This window comes from Denticeps clupeoides, chromosome 18 (genome assembly GCF_900700375.1).
Source record: "Denticeps clupeoides chromosome 18, fDenClu1.1, whole genome shotgun sequence".
Lineage (NCBI taxonomy): Eukaryota > Metazoa > Chordata > Actinopteri > Clupeiformes > Denticipitidae > Denticeps > Denticeps clupeoides.
In genome coordinates this window covers 16,482,367-16,502,382 of record NC_041724.1, presented here as the reverse complement: position 1 = coordinate 16,502,382, position 20,016 = coordinate 16,482,367, and the positions used below count along the sequence as shown (strand labels likewise).

Below are 20,016 nucleotides of genomic sequence, written 5' to 3'. Positions count from 1 at the left end.
AATCTCAAAATCAAATGTCTTTAATGCGTAAAGATTTCCATTCTCTGGATTAATAGAGAACAGCATGGACACGGAAGTGTTGAGTATTTCCTTTTCTATAATAAAGTAAACGAGATATTGATTTTCACGAAGGTCTGGATCAAAAGCTGTGAGGGAGCTCAGCAAAGCCCCAGGCGCATTATTCTCCATTACAGGTATAGTGTAGAAGCTTTTTGGGAACTGCGGAACATTGTCATTCACATCCAATACTTCTAACGTGATGGTTTCATTGTCTGATAAAGGGGGGGAACCTCTATCGGTTACGGTGATCATTATATCGTATTCCGAAGCTTTTTCACGGTCTAATGTTTCTGACATTATCAGCTCATAATAGTTATCCGAAGATGATTTCAACACAAAAGGCAGCTTGTCCGAAATGTGCACATCTACCACTCCATTTTCTCCAGAGTCCTTGTCACTCACACTAACAACCGCTATTACAGTGTCCATCGCCACGTCCTCTTTCACTGGGTTTTGAAAAGACTTTATAGATATTTCAGGGTGATTGTCATTCATGTCTGTAATTAAAATGGTTAATTTACACTTCCCTGATAAGGAATTGCTCCCTTTGTCCTTTGCTATAACCTCCATGTCATAAATTTTAAAATCTTCATAATTAATAATTTCTTTGACCCTTATTTCACCGTTATTCTGATTTAAGCTGAACGTTTCCTGCGTCTTTTCAGACGTGTAAAGGCTGTAGGAGAACTCGATCTCCGAGTTGGAGCCTTCATCTAAATCCGTGGCATTTAACTTCACCACGAGGCCGCCGATTGGAGAGTTTTCCATCAGGTTAATAGTGAAACTTTCACGGTCAAATGCAGGGGCGTTGTCGTTGGCGTCCAGCACGCGCACAGTAACGGTGGCCGTCCCGGAGCGTGTGGGCACCCCGCCGTCCACGGCGGTGAGAATCAGATCATGAACGGCCTGCTCCTCTCGGTCTAAAGCCCTCTTCAGTATCAAATCTGCGAACTTAGAACCGTCCCTGCCTGTCTGGATCTCGACGGTGAAATGGTCGCTCTCGCTTATGTGATACGTTTTAACCGAATTTACTCCCACGTCGAGATCCACCGCGTCGTTTAAGGAAAAACGCTCCCCCACTGGCGTGGATTCGGAAATGTCCAAGTGTATCACGTCCCTTCGGAAATGAGGGACATTGTCGTTAATATCTGTTATCTCCAGTTCAATATTAAAAATGCGCAAGGGGCTTTCGATGATGGCATCCAGTTTTAGGACGCAAATCGTCGCGGCCTTACTGGTACAGAGGTACTCTCTATCCATTTTCTCTACGACGTACAGTTCTCCCGTGTCTTTATTTATATCCAGATATTTTTTGTTAGCGTGAATGTCTAATCGCACTTTCCTCTGGCGCAGCGTGTTCACATCTAGTCCCAAATCCGTGGCCAAATTGGCCACAACAGATCCTGCTTCCATTTCTTCGGGAATGGAATAATGTGTCACCGCAGACACGGTCTCCATGAACGAGACGCACAGGAGTAAAACCGAGACGTACCTTGTACAGGGTTGTACGATAAAACGCCCCGCCATCGTTTGATGTGGACGCGCGTTTCCGTTTGGAACGGCGGCGTAAACAGCGACGTTGAATTGGACCGAATGGACGGTACGACCGGTCCGGTGTAATCCGCGGCGCTTTGTGTTTGGAGAGAGCTGCGCGTTGCAGACCGTGACGCACTGTCATGGCGACCCTGGCGTCTCTGCTTTAGACTTCATTTTTTTGGTGGACAGCGACTCTGTGTGCTCGAAATCAGATTCGATTTAAAAAGCTTCAAAATATAAATGTTTAACAGAGGACACATGATTTTTCTGATCACGCAAACAATATAATTGAGGCAAATGACAGTTCTCCAAGAAAACCATGGCGGAAAATAACAACATTGCATCTGTCATATTAAAAGCAAGAAAAATACTGATTCAGAATCGTTACCAATCAGTCTATCATAATTTATCTCACTACACAGTCACTGAACTAGTCACAGTGGAGCTGTCCGTGTTGCTGAAGGCAGTGGCGCAGTGGCTCTTTTATTTAAAAAAAAAAAATAAAAAGAAACAATTCATTTTATATTTCTCAGTATATTACAAAGTGTCGACTAAAATCTAATTTAAAAGTAAATGGTTTCCTTTCTAAAAATGTGAAAGTTAACAGACTAAAGTAAAGTTTATGTTTTTCTTTTGTGTATAAAACAACGTTTTATACTTTAGTTTTACTAACAACAATTGTAGATTAGTTTTTAAGTCTACCACAGGATTTACAGGCCAACAAGAAAAACTGAACAGGAACGTTTAGCAGGAACTGTGTGGATTGTTACATATCCCTCTCATCTCAGTGTTTAAGGCTACTGCTTGCAAAATGAATAAATTATTTGTAAGTTTGAAGAAAAGAGCAGAATGAGAATATTGCAGGTATTTTGTCACGTTACTTATGTTGCAATAAATTGTCTTTTACCTGAAGAGTAGAAGCAGCAGAGTCGCTGGTGTCAGTAACTCCTGTGCTCCTCGGTATACTGGACACGACGTACCTCGCCCCCTTCGGCACAGGCTGTCTGACCACCAGCTTTCCTTTGCGCGTCTCCGCTAGGAACAAGCTGTACCAGTAGGCGTCGTTGGACACCAGGGTGGAGTCGGCTATAGTGGAGTTCCTCTCACTGATCACGCTGTTCCTGCAGGGAGGAGCGCCTTTGCTGGGCTTTGGCTTCTGACACTTCAGCACGATGGTGACCAGTATTGTGATCAGTAGCAGAAACGATACTGAACCCAGTCCTATCACCAGATAAAGGTTTAGATCGGAGAAAATGTCGTATTCGAGGGGCTCCTCAATCAGGTCAGAATAGGATTTCAGGGCGGTCTCCACGGTCGAGAGCTTGATGGTGACTGTAGCAGAAAGCGCGGGGTCACCGTTGTCCTTGGCGATGACCACCAGTCTTTGATGACGCGCGTCTCTGTAGCTGAACATCCTCGTGGTCCTGATCTCTCCATTGTACTGGTCCAGACTGAACAAGGTGGCGTCTGTGTTCTGGAGGAACTGGTACGTTATTCTGGAGTTGTGCACTGAGTCCTTGTCAATGGCGATGACTTTGGCCACCAGAGTCCCCTTATCTGTAGATCTCGCAATCTTCTCTTCCACCACTGATCCATGTGCGCGCCAAGGGGAGACTATAACTGGAGTATTGTCATTCTGATCCATAACAATGATGTGAACCGTCACGTTACTGCTGAGCGCGGGAACACCAGAGTCTCTGGCCTCCACATGAAAAGTAAACTCCTTTTCAATCTCAAAATCAAATGTCTTCAATGCGTAAAGATTTCCATTCTCTGGGTTAATAGAGAACAGCATGGACACGGAAGTGTTGAGTATTTCCTTTTCTATAATAAAGTAAACGAGAAATTGATTTTCACGAAGGTCTGGATCAAAAGCTGTGAGGGAGCTCAGCAAAGCCCCAGGCGCATTATTCTCCATTACAGGTATAGTGTAGAAGCTTTTTGGGAACTGCGGAACATTGTCATTCACATCCAATACTTCTAACGTTATGGTTTCATTGTCTGATAAAGGGGGGGAACCTCTATCGGTTACGGTGATCATTATATCGTATTCCGAAGCTTTTTCACGGTCTAATGTTTCTGATATTATCAGCTCATAATAGTTATCCGAAGATGACTTCAACACAAAAGGCAGCTTGTCCGAAATGTGCACATCTACCACTCCATTTTCTCCAGAGTCCTTGTCACTCACACTAACAACCGCTATTACAGTGTCCATCGCCACGTCCTCTTTCACTGGGTTTTGAAAAGACTTTATTGATATTTCAGGGTGATTGTCATTCATGTCTGTAATTAAAATGGTTAATTTACACTTCCCTGATAAGGAATTGCTCCCTTTGTCCTTTGCTATAACCTCCATGTCATAAATTTTAAAATCTTCATAATTAATAATTTCTTTGACCCTTATTTCACCGTTATTCTGATTTAAGCTGAACGTTTCCTGCGTCTTTTCAGACGTGTACAGGCTGTAGGAGAACTCGATCTCCGAGTTGGAGCCTTCATCTAAATCCGTGGCATTTAACTTCACCACGAGGCCGCCGATTGGAGAGTTTTCCATCAGGTTAATAGTGAAACTTTCACGGTCAAATGCAGGGGCGTTGTCGTTGGCGTCCAGCACGCGCACAGTAACGGTGGCCGTCCCGGAGCGCGCGGGCACCCCGCCGTCCACGGCGGTGAGAATCAGATCATGAACGGCCTGCTCCTCTCGGTCTAAAGCCCTCTTCAGTATCAAATCTGCGAACTTAGAACCGTCCCTGCCTGTCTGGATCTCGACGGTGAAATGGTCGCTCTCGCTTATGTGATACGTTTTAACCGAATTTACTCCCACGTCGAGATCCACCGCGTTGTTTAAGGAAAAACGCTCCCCCACTGGCGTGGATTCGGAAATGTCCAAGTGTATCACGTCCCTTCGGAAATGAGGGACATTGTCGTTAATATCTGTTATCTCCAGTTCAATATTAAAAATGCGCAAGGGGCTTTCGATGATGGCATCCAGTTTTAGGACGCAAATCGTCACAGCCTTACTGGTACAGAGGTACTCTCTGTCCATTTTCTCTACAATATACAGTTCTCCCGTATCTTTATTTATATCCAGATATTTTTTGTTGGCGAGAATGTCTAATCGCACTTTCCTCTGGCGCAGCGTGTTCACATCTAGTCCCAAATCCGTGGCCAAATTGGCCACAACAGATCCTGCTTCCATTTCTTCGGGAATGGAATAATGTGTCACCGCAGACACGGTCTCCATGAACGAGACGCACAGGAGTAAAACCGAGACGTACCTTGTACAGGGTTGTACGATAAAACGCCCCGCCATCGTTTGATGTGGACGCGCGTTTCCGTTAGGACCGGCGGCGTAAACAGCGACGTTGAATTGGACCGAATGGACGGTACGACCGGTCCGGTGTAATCCGCGGCGCTTTGTGTTTGGAGAGAGCTGCGCGTTGCAGACCGTGACGCACTGTCATGGCGACCCTGGCGTCTCTGCTTTAGACTTCATTTTTTTGGTGGACAGCGACTCTGTGTGCTCGAAATCAGATTCGATTTTAAAAGCTTCAAAATATAAATGTTTAACAGAGGACACATGATTTTCTGATCACGCAAACAATATCATTGAGGCAAATGACAGTTCTCCAAGAAAACCATGGCGGAAAATAACATTGCATCTGTCATATTAAAAGCAAGAAAAATACTGATTCAGAATCGTTACCAATCAGTCTCTCATAATTTACCTCACTAACTACACAGTCACTGAACTAGTCACAGTGGAGCTGTCCGTGTTGCTGAAGGCAGTGGCGCAGTGGCTCTTTTATTTAAAAAAATTTAAATAAAAAAGTTCATTTTACATTTCTCAGTATATTACAAAGTATCGACTAAAATCTAATTTAAAAGTAAATGGTTTCCTTTCTAAAAAATGTGAAAGTTTACAGACTAAAGTAAAATAAATTATTTTCTTTTGTGTATAAAACAAAGTTTTATACTTTAGTTTTACTAACAACAATTGTAGATTAGTTTTTAAGTCTACCACAAGTTTTACAGGCCAACAAGAAAAACTGAACAGGAACGTTTAGCTGGAACTGTGTGGATTGTTACATATCCCTCTCATCTCAGTGTTTAAGGCTACTGCTTGCAAAATGAATAAATTATTTGTAAGTTTGAAGAAAAGAGCAGAATGAGAACATTGAAGGTATTTTGTCACTTTACTGATGTTGAGATAAATTGTCTTTTACCTGCAGAGTAGAAGCAGCAGAGTCGCTGGTGTCAGTAACTCCTGTGCTCCTCGGTATACTGGACACGACGTACCTCGCCCCCTTCGGCACAGGCTGTCTGACCACCAGCTTTCCTTTGCGCGTCTCCGCTAGGAACAAGCTGTACCAGTAGGCGTCGTTGGACACCAGGGTGGAGTCGGCTATAGTGGAGTTCCTCTCGCTGATCACGCTGTTCCTGCAGGGAGGAGCGCCTTTGCTGGGCTTTGGCTTCTGACACTTCAGCACGATGGTGACCAGTATTGTGATCAGTAGCAGAAACGATACTGAACCCAGTCCTATCACCAGATAAAGGTTTAAATCGGAGAAAATGTCGTATTCGAGGGGCTCCTCAATCAGGTCAGAATAGGATTTCAGGGCGGTCTCCACGGTTGAGAGCTTGATGGTGACTGTAGCAGAGAGCGCGGGGTCTCCGTTGTCCTTGGCAATGACCACCAGTCTTTGGTGACGCGCGTCTCTGTAGCTGAACATCCTCGTGGTCCTGATCTCTCCATTGTACTGGTCCAGACTGAACAAGGTGGCGTCTGTGTTCTGGAGGAACTGGTACGTTATTCTGGAGTTCTGAAACGAGTCAGTGTCTATGGCGATGACTTTGGCCACCAGTGTCCCCTTATCTGTTGATCTGGGAATCTTTTCCTCAACTACTGAGCCATGTGCGCGCCATGGGGATACAATGATGGGAGTGTTGTCGTTCTGGTCCATGATAATAATACGAACTGTTACATTGCTGCTAAGTGGAGGAACCCCAGAGTCTCTAACCTCCACATGGAAAAGAAACTCCTTCTCAATCTCATAGTCAAATGTTTTCAAAGCATAAAGCTTCCCATCTTCTGGGTTAATGGAAAATAACATTGACATGGAGGTGTTAGCTATTTCCTTTTCTATAATAAAGTACACGAGATACTGGTTTTCGTGTAGATCTTGATCTACAGCTGTCATCGAAAGCAGCAAGGCCCCGGGTGCATTGTTCTCATTTACAGGTATTGTGTAGAAGGACTGCTGGAACTGGGGAACATTGTCATTTATGTCCAGCAGCTCCAGAGTGATGGTTTCGTTATCAGAGAGGGGAGGGGAGCCCCTGTCAGTGACTGTGAAGGTAATTTCGTATTCTGGGTCCTTCTCACGGTCAAGTGGTTTGGACACCACCAGCTCGTAATAGTTGTCACTGGACTGTCTCAGGCTGAATGGTATCTTGTTAGAAATGCTAACATCAACCAAGCCATTTTCACCGGAATCTTTATCGCTTACACTGATTACTGCAATCACAGTGTCTATAGCCACATTCTCCTTGACCGGACTCTGAAATGATTTGACTGAGATTTCGGGGTGATTGTCATTCATGTCTGTGATCACTATTGTCACTTTGCACTGCCCTGATAAGGAATTAGACCCTCTGTCCCTGGCAACGACCTCCATGTCATAAATCCTGAAATCTTCGTAATTTATCATTTCTTTAACTCGGATTTCCCCATTTTGGGGATTCAAACTGAACGTTTCCTGTGTTTTCTCTGACGTGTAGAGACTGTAAGAATATTCAACATCCGAGTTGGAGCCCTCGTCCAAATCCGTTGCATTCAAGGTCAGCACGAGGTTGCCGATGGGCGAATTTTCAACGAGGAGGACCGTGTATTTCTCCTGCTCGAACCGCGGGGCGTTGTCGTTCGTGTCCAGGACGCGCACAATGATGCCGGCCGTACCGGTGCGCGCGGGCACCCCGCCGTCCACAGCGGTCAGTATCAGGTTGTGGACGGCCTGCTCTTCCCGATCTAATGCCTTCCTGAGCACCAGGTCTGTGAACTTGGAGCCGTCTCGCCCAGTCTGTATTTCGATGCTGAAATGCTCGCTCTTGCTGAGGAAATACGACTTAATGGAGTTCGCGCCCGTGTCGGGGTCCACGGCATTGTTCAGGGAGAAGCGCTCGCCGGCTGGCGTGGACTCAGATATGTCCAAATGCATGGTGTCGCGTCGAAAGTGCGGCGCGTTGTCGTTAATGTCCATTATTTCAACTTCGATATTAAACATTCGGATGGGATTTTCAATGGCTGCGTCCATCTTTAAGAAACACGTCGTTTTCGTCGAGCAAATAATTTCTCTGTCGATTTTCTCAACAATGAACAGCTCTCCGGTCTCTTTGTTTATATCCAAATATTTCTTATTTGCGAGGACATCTAATCGAATTTTACGCCGCACCAGAGTTTTTACGTCCAGTCCCAAATCCGCGGCTAAATTAGCAACTACCGACCCTTCCTCCATCTCCTCGGGGATGGAATAGTGCGTAACTGCCGACGCTGCATTCACCAAAGCAAAATGAATCAGAAAGACGGTGCCATACCTTCTGGCGTGCGGTGGGTACTTGTACCAATTCATTTCGTCGTTTTATAGTCGCGACGCAGTAACTAGAGTCCCAAGTCGTGTAAAATCAAGTCGTTAAAGGTTCCAGATTTGGCAACAGAATCGTGCACCACACAGACACGCAGACAATGAGCTCGAACCCTGTGAGGCTGTTACGCAGTGCTCACGAGAACGCGCACGACAAATGGCCAGCACTCCAGCAAGACAAAGCTTTCGGCGGTGAACAGCGACACTTGCCGATTTTTAAAAAGTGATGCATTGCTGGAGCAAAATTAATGTGCAGTAAAAAAATAAATAAATAAATGAAGCTCATACACTTCTCCTGATCAAAGTTTTGATTAATAAAAGTTTTTTTAAACCAAAATTCAAGTAACATATGATGTTATCTTACCTGTAGCGTGGACGCAGCAGAGTCGCTGGTGTCAGTAACTCCTGTGCTCCTCGGTATACTGGACACGACGTACCTCGCCCCCTTGGGCACAGGCTGTCTGACCACCAGCTTTCCTTTGCGCGTCTCCGCTAGGAACAAGCTGTACCAGTAGGCGTCGTTGGACACCAGGGTGGAGTCGGCTATAGTGGAGTTCCTCTCGCTGATCACGCTGTTCCTGCAGGGAGGAGCGCCTTTGCTGGGCTTTGGCTTCTGACACTTCAGCACGATGGTGACCAGTATTGTGATCAGTAGCAGAAACGATACTGAACCCAGTCCTATCACCAGATAAAGATTTAGATCGGAGAAAATGTCGTATTCGAGGGGCTCCTCAATCAGGTCAGAATAGGATTTCAGGGCGGTCTCCACGGTTGAGAGCTTGATGGTGACTGTAGCAGAAAGTGCGGGGTCACCGTTGTCCTTGGCGATGACCACCAGTCTTTGGTGACGCGCGTCTCTGTAGCTGAACATCCTCGTGGTCCGGATCTCTCCATTGTATTGGTCCAGGCTGAACAAGGTGGCGTCCGTGTTCTGGAGGAACTGGTACGTTATTCTGGAGTTTTGTAACGAGTCAGTGTCGATGGCGATGACTTTGGACACCAGCGATCCTTTATCTGTTGATCTGGGAATCCTTTCCTCCACCACAGAGCCGTGCGCGCGCCATGGAGACACTATGACGGGAGCGTTGTCGTTCTGATCCACGATTATGATGCGCACTGTCATGTTGCTGCTGAGCGCAGGAACCCCAGAATCCCGGGCCTCGATGTTGAACAAGAATTCTTTTTCTATCTCATAGTCAAACGTTTTAAGCGCGTAAAGATTCCCGTTCTCTGGGTTAATGGAGAACAGCATTGACATGGAGGTGTTGGCCACTTCTTTTTCTACAATAAAATACACGAGATACTGATTCTCGTGGAGATCTGGATCAAAAGCGGTGAGAGAGCTCAGCAGCGCGCCGGGCGCGTTGTTTTCTGGTACATTTATGGTGTGGAAAGGCTGAGGGAAGCGGGGCGCGTTGTCATTCACGTCCAGTAGCTCTAAGGTGATCGTTTCGTTGTCAGATAAGGGAGGAGAGCCCCTATCCCTGACTGTAAAGGTAATCTCATATTCGGGAACTTTTTCTCTGTCTAACGACTCCGATACTAGAAGCTCGTAATGGTTATCTGAAGATTGTTTCAGCGCAAACGGCAACGCGTTGGAAATGTTAATGTCAACCACGCCGTTGTCTCCCGAATCTTTATCGCTCACGCTTATAACGGCGAGCACCGTATCGACAGCCACATCTTCTTTTATTGGGCTCTGGAACGATTTTATGGAGATTTCCGGGTGGTTGTCATTCATGTCCGTGACCAAAATGGTGACTTTACACTGTCCCGATAAAGGATGCGCTCCTTTATCTTTGGCGATGACTTCCATGTCATAAATCCTGAAGTCCTCATAATTAATCATCTCTTTAACTCTGATTTCACCATTGCTGGGATTTAAATTGAACGTCGCCTGGGTTTTTTCCGACGTGTAGAGACTGAACGAATATTCGACCTCCGAATTCGAGCCCTCGTCTAAATCCGTCGCGTTTAATTTCAGGACGAGGTCGCCGATGGGCGAGTTCTCGCCGAGCTCCACGGTGTATTTCTCCCGCTCGAACACCGGGGCGTTGTCGTTCGTGTCCAGAACACGGACGATGATGCTGGCCGTTCCCGTGCGCGCGGGGACCCCGCCGTCCACGGCTGTGAGAATTAAATGATGAACCGCCAGGTCCTCCCGGTCTAGAGGTCTTTTAAGAACCAAATCTGTGAACTTGGACCCGTCGCGCCCGGTCTGTATTTCGATGGCGAAGTGCTCGTTCTCGCTCAGATGGTAGGTTTTGATGGAATTCGATCCTATGTCTGGATCGACCGCGTTCGTCAGTGAAAAGCGCTCGCCGCTGGCGGTGGACTCGGAGATGTCCAGGCGCATGGTGTCCCGTCGAAAATGCGGCGCGTTGTCATTGATGTCCAGTATTTCCAGCTCAATGTTAAACATTCTGAGGGGATTTTCAATCGTGGCTTCAAGCTTCAGAAAACACGAAATTGTCGTTTTGGAAGGGCACAAATATTCCCTGTCGATCTTCTCCACAATGTACAGCTCCCCAGTCTCTTTGTTTATGTCCAAGAATTTCTTGTTGGCGATCACGTCTAAGCGCATTTTACGTTTAACCAAACTGCTCACGTCAAGCCCCAGATCCGCCGCAAGGTTTGAGACCACGGATCCTCGCTCCATCTCCTCCGGGATGGAATAATGCGTGACGGCGTGAGTTATCTCGGGCGCGGCGCACAGAAAGATTAAAAGCACGACGTACCTTGCCCGTGGGTGCTCGGCACAGTGACGGCCCATTGTTCAGAGTGGCTCAGCGAGCAAAACAGACACGAATTTAATCCAGAGTAGGAAATAATGTCTTTTTAAAAGGACCCGGATCCCCCCTCTTGCAAAATATTTTCGAAAAAGGGTTCGGTCAAAAACGTGGACGCCGCATTTCAGACACTGCCGCCGTCCTTTATGTCAAAAGCTGCAATAAGGCGACGCGAAGGAGAGAAAAAAACACGAAGCAGATTCTGCTGGTGAACAGCGCCACTGAGTGTCCTTCAGTCACATGCGCGCAGAAGAATAAATGCACAATATTTCACAGGTTCCAAAAGTCAAAACAAGTTGCTAAACGTCTAAAACCTTTTCTTCCACATAATATAACGCGGCGTTCACCGGCCACACAGAAACACACCTCATTTCTATCACGTGTTACTGCCACGCAAAATATCGGTTTGTTCAACCAAATAAAATCACGAACAAGCTTTCTGCCCCCTTAAGTCCAACTTTTAGAGGTTAAGACATGAACAACAGGGAGAAAAGTTATTTATAGTGGTAAACCAAATTAATTTTTGTGACGACCCCCCCCCCCCCCCCCCCCCCCCCCCTTCACTTTTTAAGTGTAGCCACATGCGCCAAATCCGCGCTTCGTTCAACATCAGTAGTGATTTTTATTATTTATTATGTTGCAATTTATTCGTACATTTTGCGCCAGGTGTCTACACAGCCACAGGAAAGGACCAGGAACAAAAAGGAACCGTGATACTTTCTCGATCCCACAGACAATCTGTCTGTCTCATGCGTAGCCGAATGGAGGACCCAGACACAAAGTAAAACTTATACCCTTTCCTCTCCATCAGATGACAAAGAGAAAGTTAATGCTGTGAGATGCATCCCTTTTCAAGTATGCCCACCCTTTTTAGTTTCGTTAATATTGGAAATGGAGAGAAGTATTTGTAAATGTTATGTTTTTGGTTATAATCTGATGAGGAATATTTGGTTTGGTCATGTGGTCAGCTTTCAGATGGGACACCCAAGTTGGACAGGTCTTAGGGTAGAGGCCTAACAAAGTGCAAACCAGGTATATGACAAAAACAGTTATCCAGATCACCCCATGTCACCCATTTCCAACCTCTGTCGCCACCACATACACATTTCTGTCAGCCCCCTCGTATACAGTATAGCTGTCTAGAACCGGCCTGGTGAAAACAGGGAATGGTGACATTACAGCAATACATTTTAAAACAAAATAAACACTGCGGTATTGATGTTTCGTTTAGTTCGTGCTTTTACATGGAAATGAGTGAATCTCTGCACATTTCTGTGCAGTAAACGTGTTAACAGTTTGCCTACTTACACTATGAGAAAGAAATACTGGAAAAGGACTATAAAATGGTAAATTACTTTTATTTCTTATTTTTCACTGAGAGATAAATATTCAAGCATGGCCATTGTTTCGAACACAAAAAGCTAGATGTCAATCTCTTTTACCTTCTTGTTTGTTAATCATATATATGAATTGACAGTAAAAAAAAGAAAATATGTAACTGTAAAAAAATGAGCTGTTATCTTTAGAGTGACAAAAATGACATGAAAGGAAAAGTTACTGCTTATCGCTAGTCATACCTGTAGTGTGGATGCAGCAGAGTCGCTGGTGTCAGTAACTCCTGTGCTCCTCGGTATACTGGACACGACGTACCTCGCCCCCTTCGGCACAGGCTGTCTGACCACCAGCTTTCCTTTGCGCGTCTCCGCTAGGAACAAGCTGTACCAGTAGGCGTCGTTGGACACCAGGGTGGAGTCGGCTATAGTGGAGTTCCTCTCGCTGATCACGCTGTTCCTGCAGGGAGGCGCGCCTTTACTGGGCTTTGGCTTCTGACACTTCAGCACGATGGTGACCAGTATTGTGATCAGTAGCAGAAACGATACTGAACCCAGTCCTATCACCAGATAAAGGTTTAGATCGGAGAAAATGTCGTATTCGAGGGGCTCCTCAATCAGGTCAGAATAGGATTTCAGGGCGGTCTCCACGGTTGAGAGCTTGATGGTGACTGTAGCAGAAAGCGCGGGGTCTCCGTTGTCCTTGGCGATGACAACCAGTCTTTGATGACGCGCGTCTCTGTAGCTGAACATCCTCGTGGTCCTGATCTCTCCATTGTATTGGTCCAGCCTGAACAAGGTGGCGTCTGTGTTCTGGAGGAACTGGTACGTTATTCTGGAGTTCTGTACTGAGTCCGTGTCGATGGCGATGACTTTGGCCACCAGAGTTCCTTTGTCAGTAGACCTGGGAATCTTTTCCTCCACCACAGAACCGTGCGCGCGCCATGGAGACACTATAATGGGAGCGTTGTCGTTCTGGTCCACGATGACGACGTGAACAGTTGCGTTACTGCTGAGCGGCGGAACGCCAGAGTCCCGGGCCTCGATGTGGAAAAGAAACTCCTTCTCCAACTCATAGTCAAAGGTCTTCAGCGCATAAAGATTTCCGTTTTCGGGATTAATGGAGAACAGCATGGACATGGACGTGTTTACTATCTCTCTTTCTACGATAAAATAGACAAGATTCTGGTTTTCATGCAGATCTGGGTCGAAGGCAGTGAGGGAGCTTAGTATGGCGCCGGGCGCGTTGTTTTCTTGAACTGCTATGGTGTAGAAAGACTGTGGGAATCGGGGCACGTTGTCATTAACGTCCAAAAGTTCTAAAGTGATCGTTTCATTATCTGTCAGTGATGGAGACCCCCTGTCTGAAACCGTAAAAGTTATATCATACTCGAGTACCCGTTCTCGGTCTAAAGACTCCGTTACGACCAGTTCGTAGTGGTTGGGCGACGTCTTATTTAGCGCAAACGGTAAGTGGGCAGGTATTTGCACGTCAACCTCACCATTTTCTCCCGAGTCTTTATCGCTGACAGAAAGAACGGCCAACACCGTACCGACGGCGACGTCCTCTTTAATCGGGCTTTGGAACGATTTAATCGATATTTCAGGGTGATTGTCGTTCATATCAGTCACTAAAACGGTCACTTTGCATTTGCTCGTTAAATAATTTATTCCTTTATCTTTTGCAATTACCTCCATGTCATATATTCTTAATTCTTCGTAGTTTATCATCTCCTTAACTCTAATTTCGCCGCTGTTCGGGTTTAGACTGAAGGTCTCCTGGGTTTTCTCCGAGGTGTACAGGCTGAAAGAATATTCGATGTCGGCGTTGGAGCCCTCGTCTAAGTCCGTGGCGTTCAGCTTGGCCACCAAACTGCCGATGGGCGTGTTCTCGCTCAGGCTGATGGTGTGGTGGTCCTGCGGAAACCGCGGCGCGTTGTCGTTGGCGTCCAGCACGCGCACGACGATGTTGGCTGTGCCGGAGCGCGCGGGCGCGCCGCCGTCCACGGCGGTGAGAACAAGGTTGTGCACAGCCTGCCCCTCCCGGTCCAAATCCCTCTTCAGAATCAGGTCGGCGAACTTGGACCCGTCTCGGCCCGACTGGATCTCTATGGCGAAGTTGTCGCTTTCGCTCAAATGATACGTTTTGATCGAATTCACGCCTATATCGGGATCCAGCGCGTTGTTCAGCGAGAACCGCTCCCCCACTGAGGTGGACTCGGAGATGTCCAGATGAATGGTGTCCCTTCTGAAATGCGGCGCGTTGTCATTGATGTCAAATATCTCCAGTTCGATGTTAAATATGCGTATGGGATTTTCTATAATAGCATCCATCTTAAGAAAGCACGTGGTCTTGGAGATACACAGGTATTCCCTGTCGATCTTCTGCAGAACATACAGCTCTCCGGTCTCTTTGTTTATATCGAGGTATTTCTTGTTAGCAATGATATCTAATCTCATCTTCCGTCCGCTCAGCGTCTTCACATCCAGTCCCAGATCAGCGGCGACGTTTGCGACCACAGATCCTTCCTCCATTTCCTCTGGTATTGAATAGTGTGTGACCGCAACGGTAGCGTTTAAAACCGCAGCGAAAACGACAAACAGGCGAACGTACCTCCGCAGTACGCGCGTCTCCATTGTAATTCCTGTCATTTCAACCAGACCCAGATCACATTTGTCGCCAGTTGGATCGAAAATTAAAAGTATTTGCGTCTGTATTCGATATCCAAGAGCAAAAGACAAAGGGCGACCTTGCAAACGTCGCTTAGCACCGCCTGGGTATGGGAGGTTCTGACTGAACCGCCCCGTATTGTCACAGCGAAAATGAATTTGTTGGCGGACAGTGACGCTGTGCGCAAAACCAAAAGAACTACAATAAAACGTGACATGGTGGAAAATGAATTCTAAAATGATAGATATGTATGCATATATACAGTGAGTGGCTAACTCTTTATCATGTCTTGCAGTGTCCTATGATATCTCATTTCATCGTCCTGTTCTGGGACGAAAGATAATTTTTTTTTTAAAGAGTCAATTTTTTCAGGTTTTAATGGCACGTCAGAATATTTTGGACACAATATTTCATTAGACATATTTGTTTGAAGCTTTGAAGACGCTGCTTTGTGCTGTTTATATATTTTTCTCTGAATTATGTTCACCATATACTCCCTTTGCACACTATTTTAAAATATATTATAATTTTATTGTGAATTTCTGAATTTTTATTTGTAATTCGTGTACATATATAGATTGCATGTCTTTATTAGAAAAAGCTGCAAAAGGTGTAAATATGCAAGATTTTTTCCCGAACAATGTCATCTCCACAAAACCTCGTTTCAGTTACAGGGAATGTGAGTTTATATCAATAAGACATTATGCATTTCCACTATGAAAATATTCTGCTCTTACCTGAAGCGTAGAAGCAGCGGAGTCGCTGGTGTCGGTCACTCCCGCGCTCCTCGGTATACTGGACACGAAATATCTGGATCCTTTGGGCACAGGCTGTCTCACCACCAGCTTTCCTTTGCGCGTCTCTGCTAGGAACAAGCTGTACCAGTAGGCGTCGTTGGACACCAGGGTGGAGTCGGCTATAGTGGAGTTCCTCTCGCTGATCACGCTGTTCCTGCAGGGAGGGGCGCCTTTGCTGGGCTTTGGCTTCTGACACTTCAGCACGATGGTGACCAGTATTGTGATCAGTAGCAGAAACGATACTGAACCCAGTCCTATCACCAGATAAAGGTTTAGATCGGAGAAAATGTCGTATTCGAGGGGCTCCTCAATCAGGTCAGAATAGGATTTCAGGGCGGTCTCCACGGTCGAGAGCTTGATGGTGACTGTAGCAGAGAGCGCGGGGTCTCCGTTGTCCTTGGCGATGACCACCAGTCTTTGGTGACGCGCGTCTCTGTAGCTGAACATCCTCGTGGTCCTGATCTCTCCATTGTATTGGTCCAGACTGAACAAGGTGGCGTCTGTGTTCTGGAGGAACTGGTACGTTATTCTGGAGTTCTGAAACGAGTCAGTGTCGATGGCGATGACTTTGGCCACCAATGTCCCCTTATCTGTTGATCTCGGTATCTTTTCCTCCACCACGGAACCGTGTGCGCGCCACGGCGAAACAATAACGGGGGTGTTGTCGTTCTGGTCCAAAATAACAACGTGGACTGTGACGTTGCCGCAAAGCGGCGGAACGCCCGAGTCCCTCGCTTCAATGTGGAACAGAAACTCCTTCTCGATCTCGTAATCAAAAGCTTTAAGCGCGTAAAGGTTCCCGTTCTCTGGGTTGACGGAGAACAGCATCGACATGGACGTGTTTGCGATTTCTTTTTCTACGATAAAATACACCAGATATTGATTTTCGTGAAGATCTGGATCAAAAGCGGTCAGGGAGCTCAGCAGATCTCCCGGCGCGTTGTTCTCCTTGACCTGTATAGTGTAGAAGGACTGCGGGAACGTGGGCGCGTTATCGTTGACGTCGAGCAAATGGACGGTTATAGTCTCGTTGTCGGACAGTGGAGGTGTTCCACTATCGGTCACCACTAAGTTCACTTCGTACTCGTGGACGGTTTCTCGATCTAGGGGTTCCGAGACTATAAGTTCGTAATGCAGGTCCGAAGAGTTAATGAGACGAAACGGCATGTGTCGGTTCATGGAAAGTCTCACTTTTCCGTTGTCGTCCGTGTCTCGGTCACTGATGCCCACGAGGGCGATGACGGTACCCACCGGGACGTTCTCCTTCAGCGTGTTCTTCAGGGACTTGACGGTGATTTCGGGGTAATTGTCGTTCATGTCCGTCACCAGCACGGTGACTCTGCACTGTCCAGTCAGCGGGATGGGCCCGTTATCTTTCGCCTCGATGTGCATCTCGTAGATTTTCATGTCCTCAAAATCCAGGGTCCCTTTTACCGTTATTTCTCCGGTGTTCGAGTTCAAGTCGAACATCTGCTGCGTTTTCTCCGAGGTGTACAGGGTGAAGGAATACGCCACGTCCGCGTTCGGCCCTTCGTCCGCGTCCGTCGCGTTCAGTTTGGTGACCAGCGTCCCGATCGCGCTGTTCTCGCTCATGTCGACAGAATACAGCTGCCGGTCGAAGCGAGGGGGGTTGTCGTTCGTGTCCAGCACGCGCACGACGATGCTGGCCGTGCCAGAGCGCGTGGGCGCGCCGCCGTCGATCGCCGTGAGGATGAGACGGTGCGCAGCCTGCGCCTCGCGGTCCAGAGCCTTCTTCAGCACCAGGTCCACGTATTTAGTGCCGTCGCTTCCCGCGTGGATGTCGATGCCGAAATGTTCGCTCTCGCTGAGCCGATACGTTTTCACCGTGTTCGATCCGACATCCGGGTCCACGGCGTTTGGTAATGAAAATCGCTCCCCCGGCGCGGCCGACTCGGAAACGTCCAGTTCGATCCTATCCATTCTGAAATGCGGCGCGTTATCGTTAATGTCTGTGATTTCTAATTCGATGTTGAATATCCGTAGAGGATTTTTAATCACCACATCCAATTTTAAATAGCAGATGGCGTTTTTTATAGGACAAAGGTATTCTCGGTCTATCTTCTCAGCGATATAAAGCTCTCCGGTCTTCTTGTTCACATCTAAATATTTTTTACTGTGAAAAACATCGAGTTTTACCTCGCGCTGGGCTAGTCCAGTCACATCCAGTCCCAAATCAGCGGCCAAGTTGGCCACAGCGGATCCTCTCTCCATTTCCTCCGGGATGGAGTATCGGGTCACGGACAAAGCAGCCCTCCACGTCGCCCCCCACAACACAAAGAAAAGGAAGCGGCTCCTTCTATCCAGCTTCATGGCGGATTATTTATCTCTCCTGAACTGATGGCGAATACTCTGAACATTTGACCATAGAGCTGAACTCTTATTCGACGAGGAAGAGAAAGAGGCTGCGGCGGCGGTGCTCCCGAGGTGTTTGAATTGGGGCTGGAGCTTCTCTGTCTCTTCTTGCCAAGCTGAAGGGGAAAATGCACCATTTACTGGTGAACAGCGACACGAAATGTAGGAGGAATGTTTTACACCATCAGCACACGCGCACCCCTCCCCACTCTTTCTGCCATTTCTCTCTTTGATCTTGTATAATAAATTATGATGAAACTGAATATGTAGTGAATATTTATTTAAAAACACAGTATTGGCATGCCATGTATTACTTTGTGAACTAAAATACGCTTGCATGAATTACTTTATTGTATACATGTGTCCTCAGGTGATCAGTGCCATGTTCCTTTGGTCGCCGCCGCCGCCGCTCTCCAGGGTCCTGAATCCCCACCTCATGATGCTGATGTTCCATATATCTAATGATGTTTCAGTCACTGTCTTTACTGGTGTAGTGGTAGTTTTTTTTTTTTTACAAATTTGAAGCAACCTTTTTCTTTATATCTTATTCAATCAAAATGTTTTGCCTTTTCATAATATTAGATTTAGGTTTAGGCTTGATATGTTAAATCATAGAATATATATAAGAATGACAAAATATATTTGTCAAACGTATATTTTATAAGTATATTTCATGCTTCTCATTCAAACTGTAAACACATTTGAAAAATAAATATGTGACAGAATATTTGTCAGTTTTTATACAGTTATAAAATGTGTATGTGTGTTTGTGTGTGTAGTTTACTGAAAGTAAGTAAGGATTGTTTTAAATTTTATTTACATATGTATGTATGACTATAAAAGATTTAATACTACAGACTATTGTCACATTCCACAGAACTGAACACACAATTACTAAATTGTTTTTGCTTTTATTAAAGTTCAACCAGTGTAAATTACAGCGAATTGCTTGTTCGGTGAATAACAGAGGGCGTAGAATTAGGGGGATTAAGAGGAGAATGCAAACATTCATTTATTTTCTCAAATAATATATATACACACACACACACACACACACACACACGTAGACCTTATGAAAATTATATATATATTTCTTTCTTTTTTAAAATAAACTCAGATAAACTAGTGAAGTACAGGACTAAGAAAAAGTTAGTATGTAGATATGTTAATGTGTACATTTACATTTATAGCATTTATCAGACGTTCTTATCCAGAGAGACTTACAATAAGTAGTTACAGGGACAGTCCCCCCCTGGAGCAATTTAGGGTTAAGTGTCTTGCTCAGGGACACAATGGTAGTCAGTGGGATTCAAACCTGGTTCTTCTGGTTCATAGGCGAGTGTTTCACCCACTAAGCTACTACCACCTTATGTAGATATGTTCAAGTTAGTATGTAGATATGTTATGTCACATTCCTAAGAAGCACAAGGGTGTTGAGAGGAGGACGTCCACTGTTACACACACAAACAAAGTAAGCATACAAACAGTGCTTTTATTTACAGGGTGCGAACAGGTACAATAAAACAGCGGACTCAGGACAGCTAACCAACATCAAAACAGCCTAAAGGAAGGGATGGTAGATATGTAACAGTAGATATGTTCAAGTTAGTATGTAGATATGTGCTAGAGATGGTCTCTACCAACTCTGTAAACTATTGAATGATCTCCTACAAGCAAACAAGTCTACATATGGAGAACAAGATTGTACTGCTGCTCAAGGAACAACATGAAAACAGAGTCTCTTCCTCTACACAAATGATGGCATTGTTTCCTGAAAAAAATTAACTTTTTGGTCAATTGATATGTGATGAATAT

At 45.8% G+C, this 20,016-nt stretch overlaps 4 protein-coding genes across 4 annotated transcripts in view; all 4 read right to left on the bottom strand.

Moving 5' to 3' along the window:
• LOC114767954 (protocadherin alpha-C2-like) overlaps positions 1–15,122 on the bottom strand; it is a 34,161-nt gene extending 19,039 nt beyond the window's left edge. Inside the window, exon 1 of the mRNA XM_028959926.1 lies at positions 12,607–15,122. Coding sequence (XP_028815759.1) covers positions 12,607–15,012 — 2,406 coding nt within the window. The 5' untranslated portion in view covers positions 15,013–15,122. The remainder of the gene's footprint in view (positions 1–12,606) is intronic.
• Positions 1–20,016, bottom strand: part of LOC114768581 (protocadherin-10-like) — a 46,195-nt gene that overhangs the window by 19,039 nt on the left and 7,140 nt on the right. The window contains exon 5 of the mRNA XM_028960937.1: positions 15,769–18,153. Coding sequence (XP_028816770.1) covers positions 15,769–18,153 — 2,385 coding nt within the window. The remainder of the gene's footprint in view (positions 1–15,768; positions 18,154–20,016) is intronic.
• On the bottom strand, positions 2,361–5,609 carry LOC114767953 (protocadherin beta-16-like). Its single transcript, XM_028959925.1, has one exon. The coding sequence runs from the start codon at positions 4,910–4,912 to the stop codon at positions 2,474–2,476; it is 2,439 nt and encodes an 812-aa protein (XP_028815758.1). The 5' UTR covers positions 4,913–5,609; the 3' UTR covers positions 2,361–2,473.
• Positions 5,601–11,231, bottom strand: LOC114767982 (cadherin-related tumor suppressor). The gene is made up of 2 exons (XM_028959989.1): positions 8,605–11,231; positions 5,601–8,222 (listed from the first exon to the last, which is right to left on the bottom strand). Exons 1-2 carry the CDS (start codon positions 11,011–11,013, stop codon positions 5,796–5,798), a joined length of 4,836 nt encoding a protein of 1,611 aa, XP_028815822.1. The 5' UTR covers positions 11,014–11,231; the 3' UTR covers positions 5,601–5,795.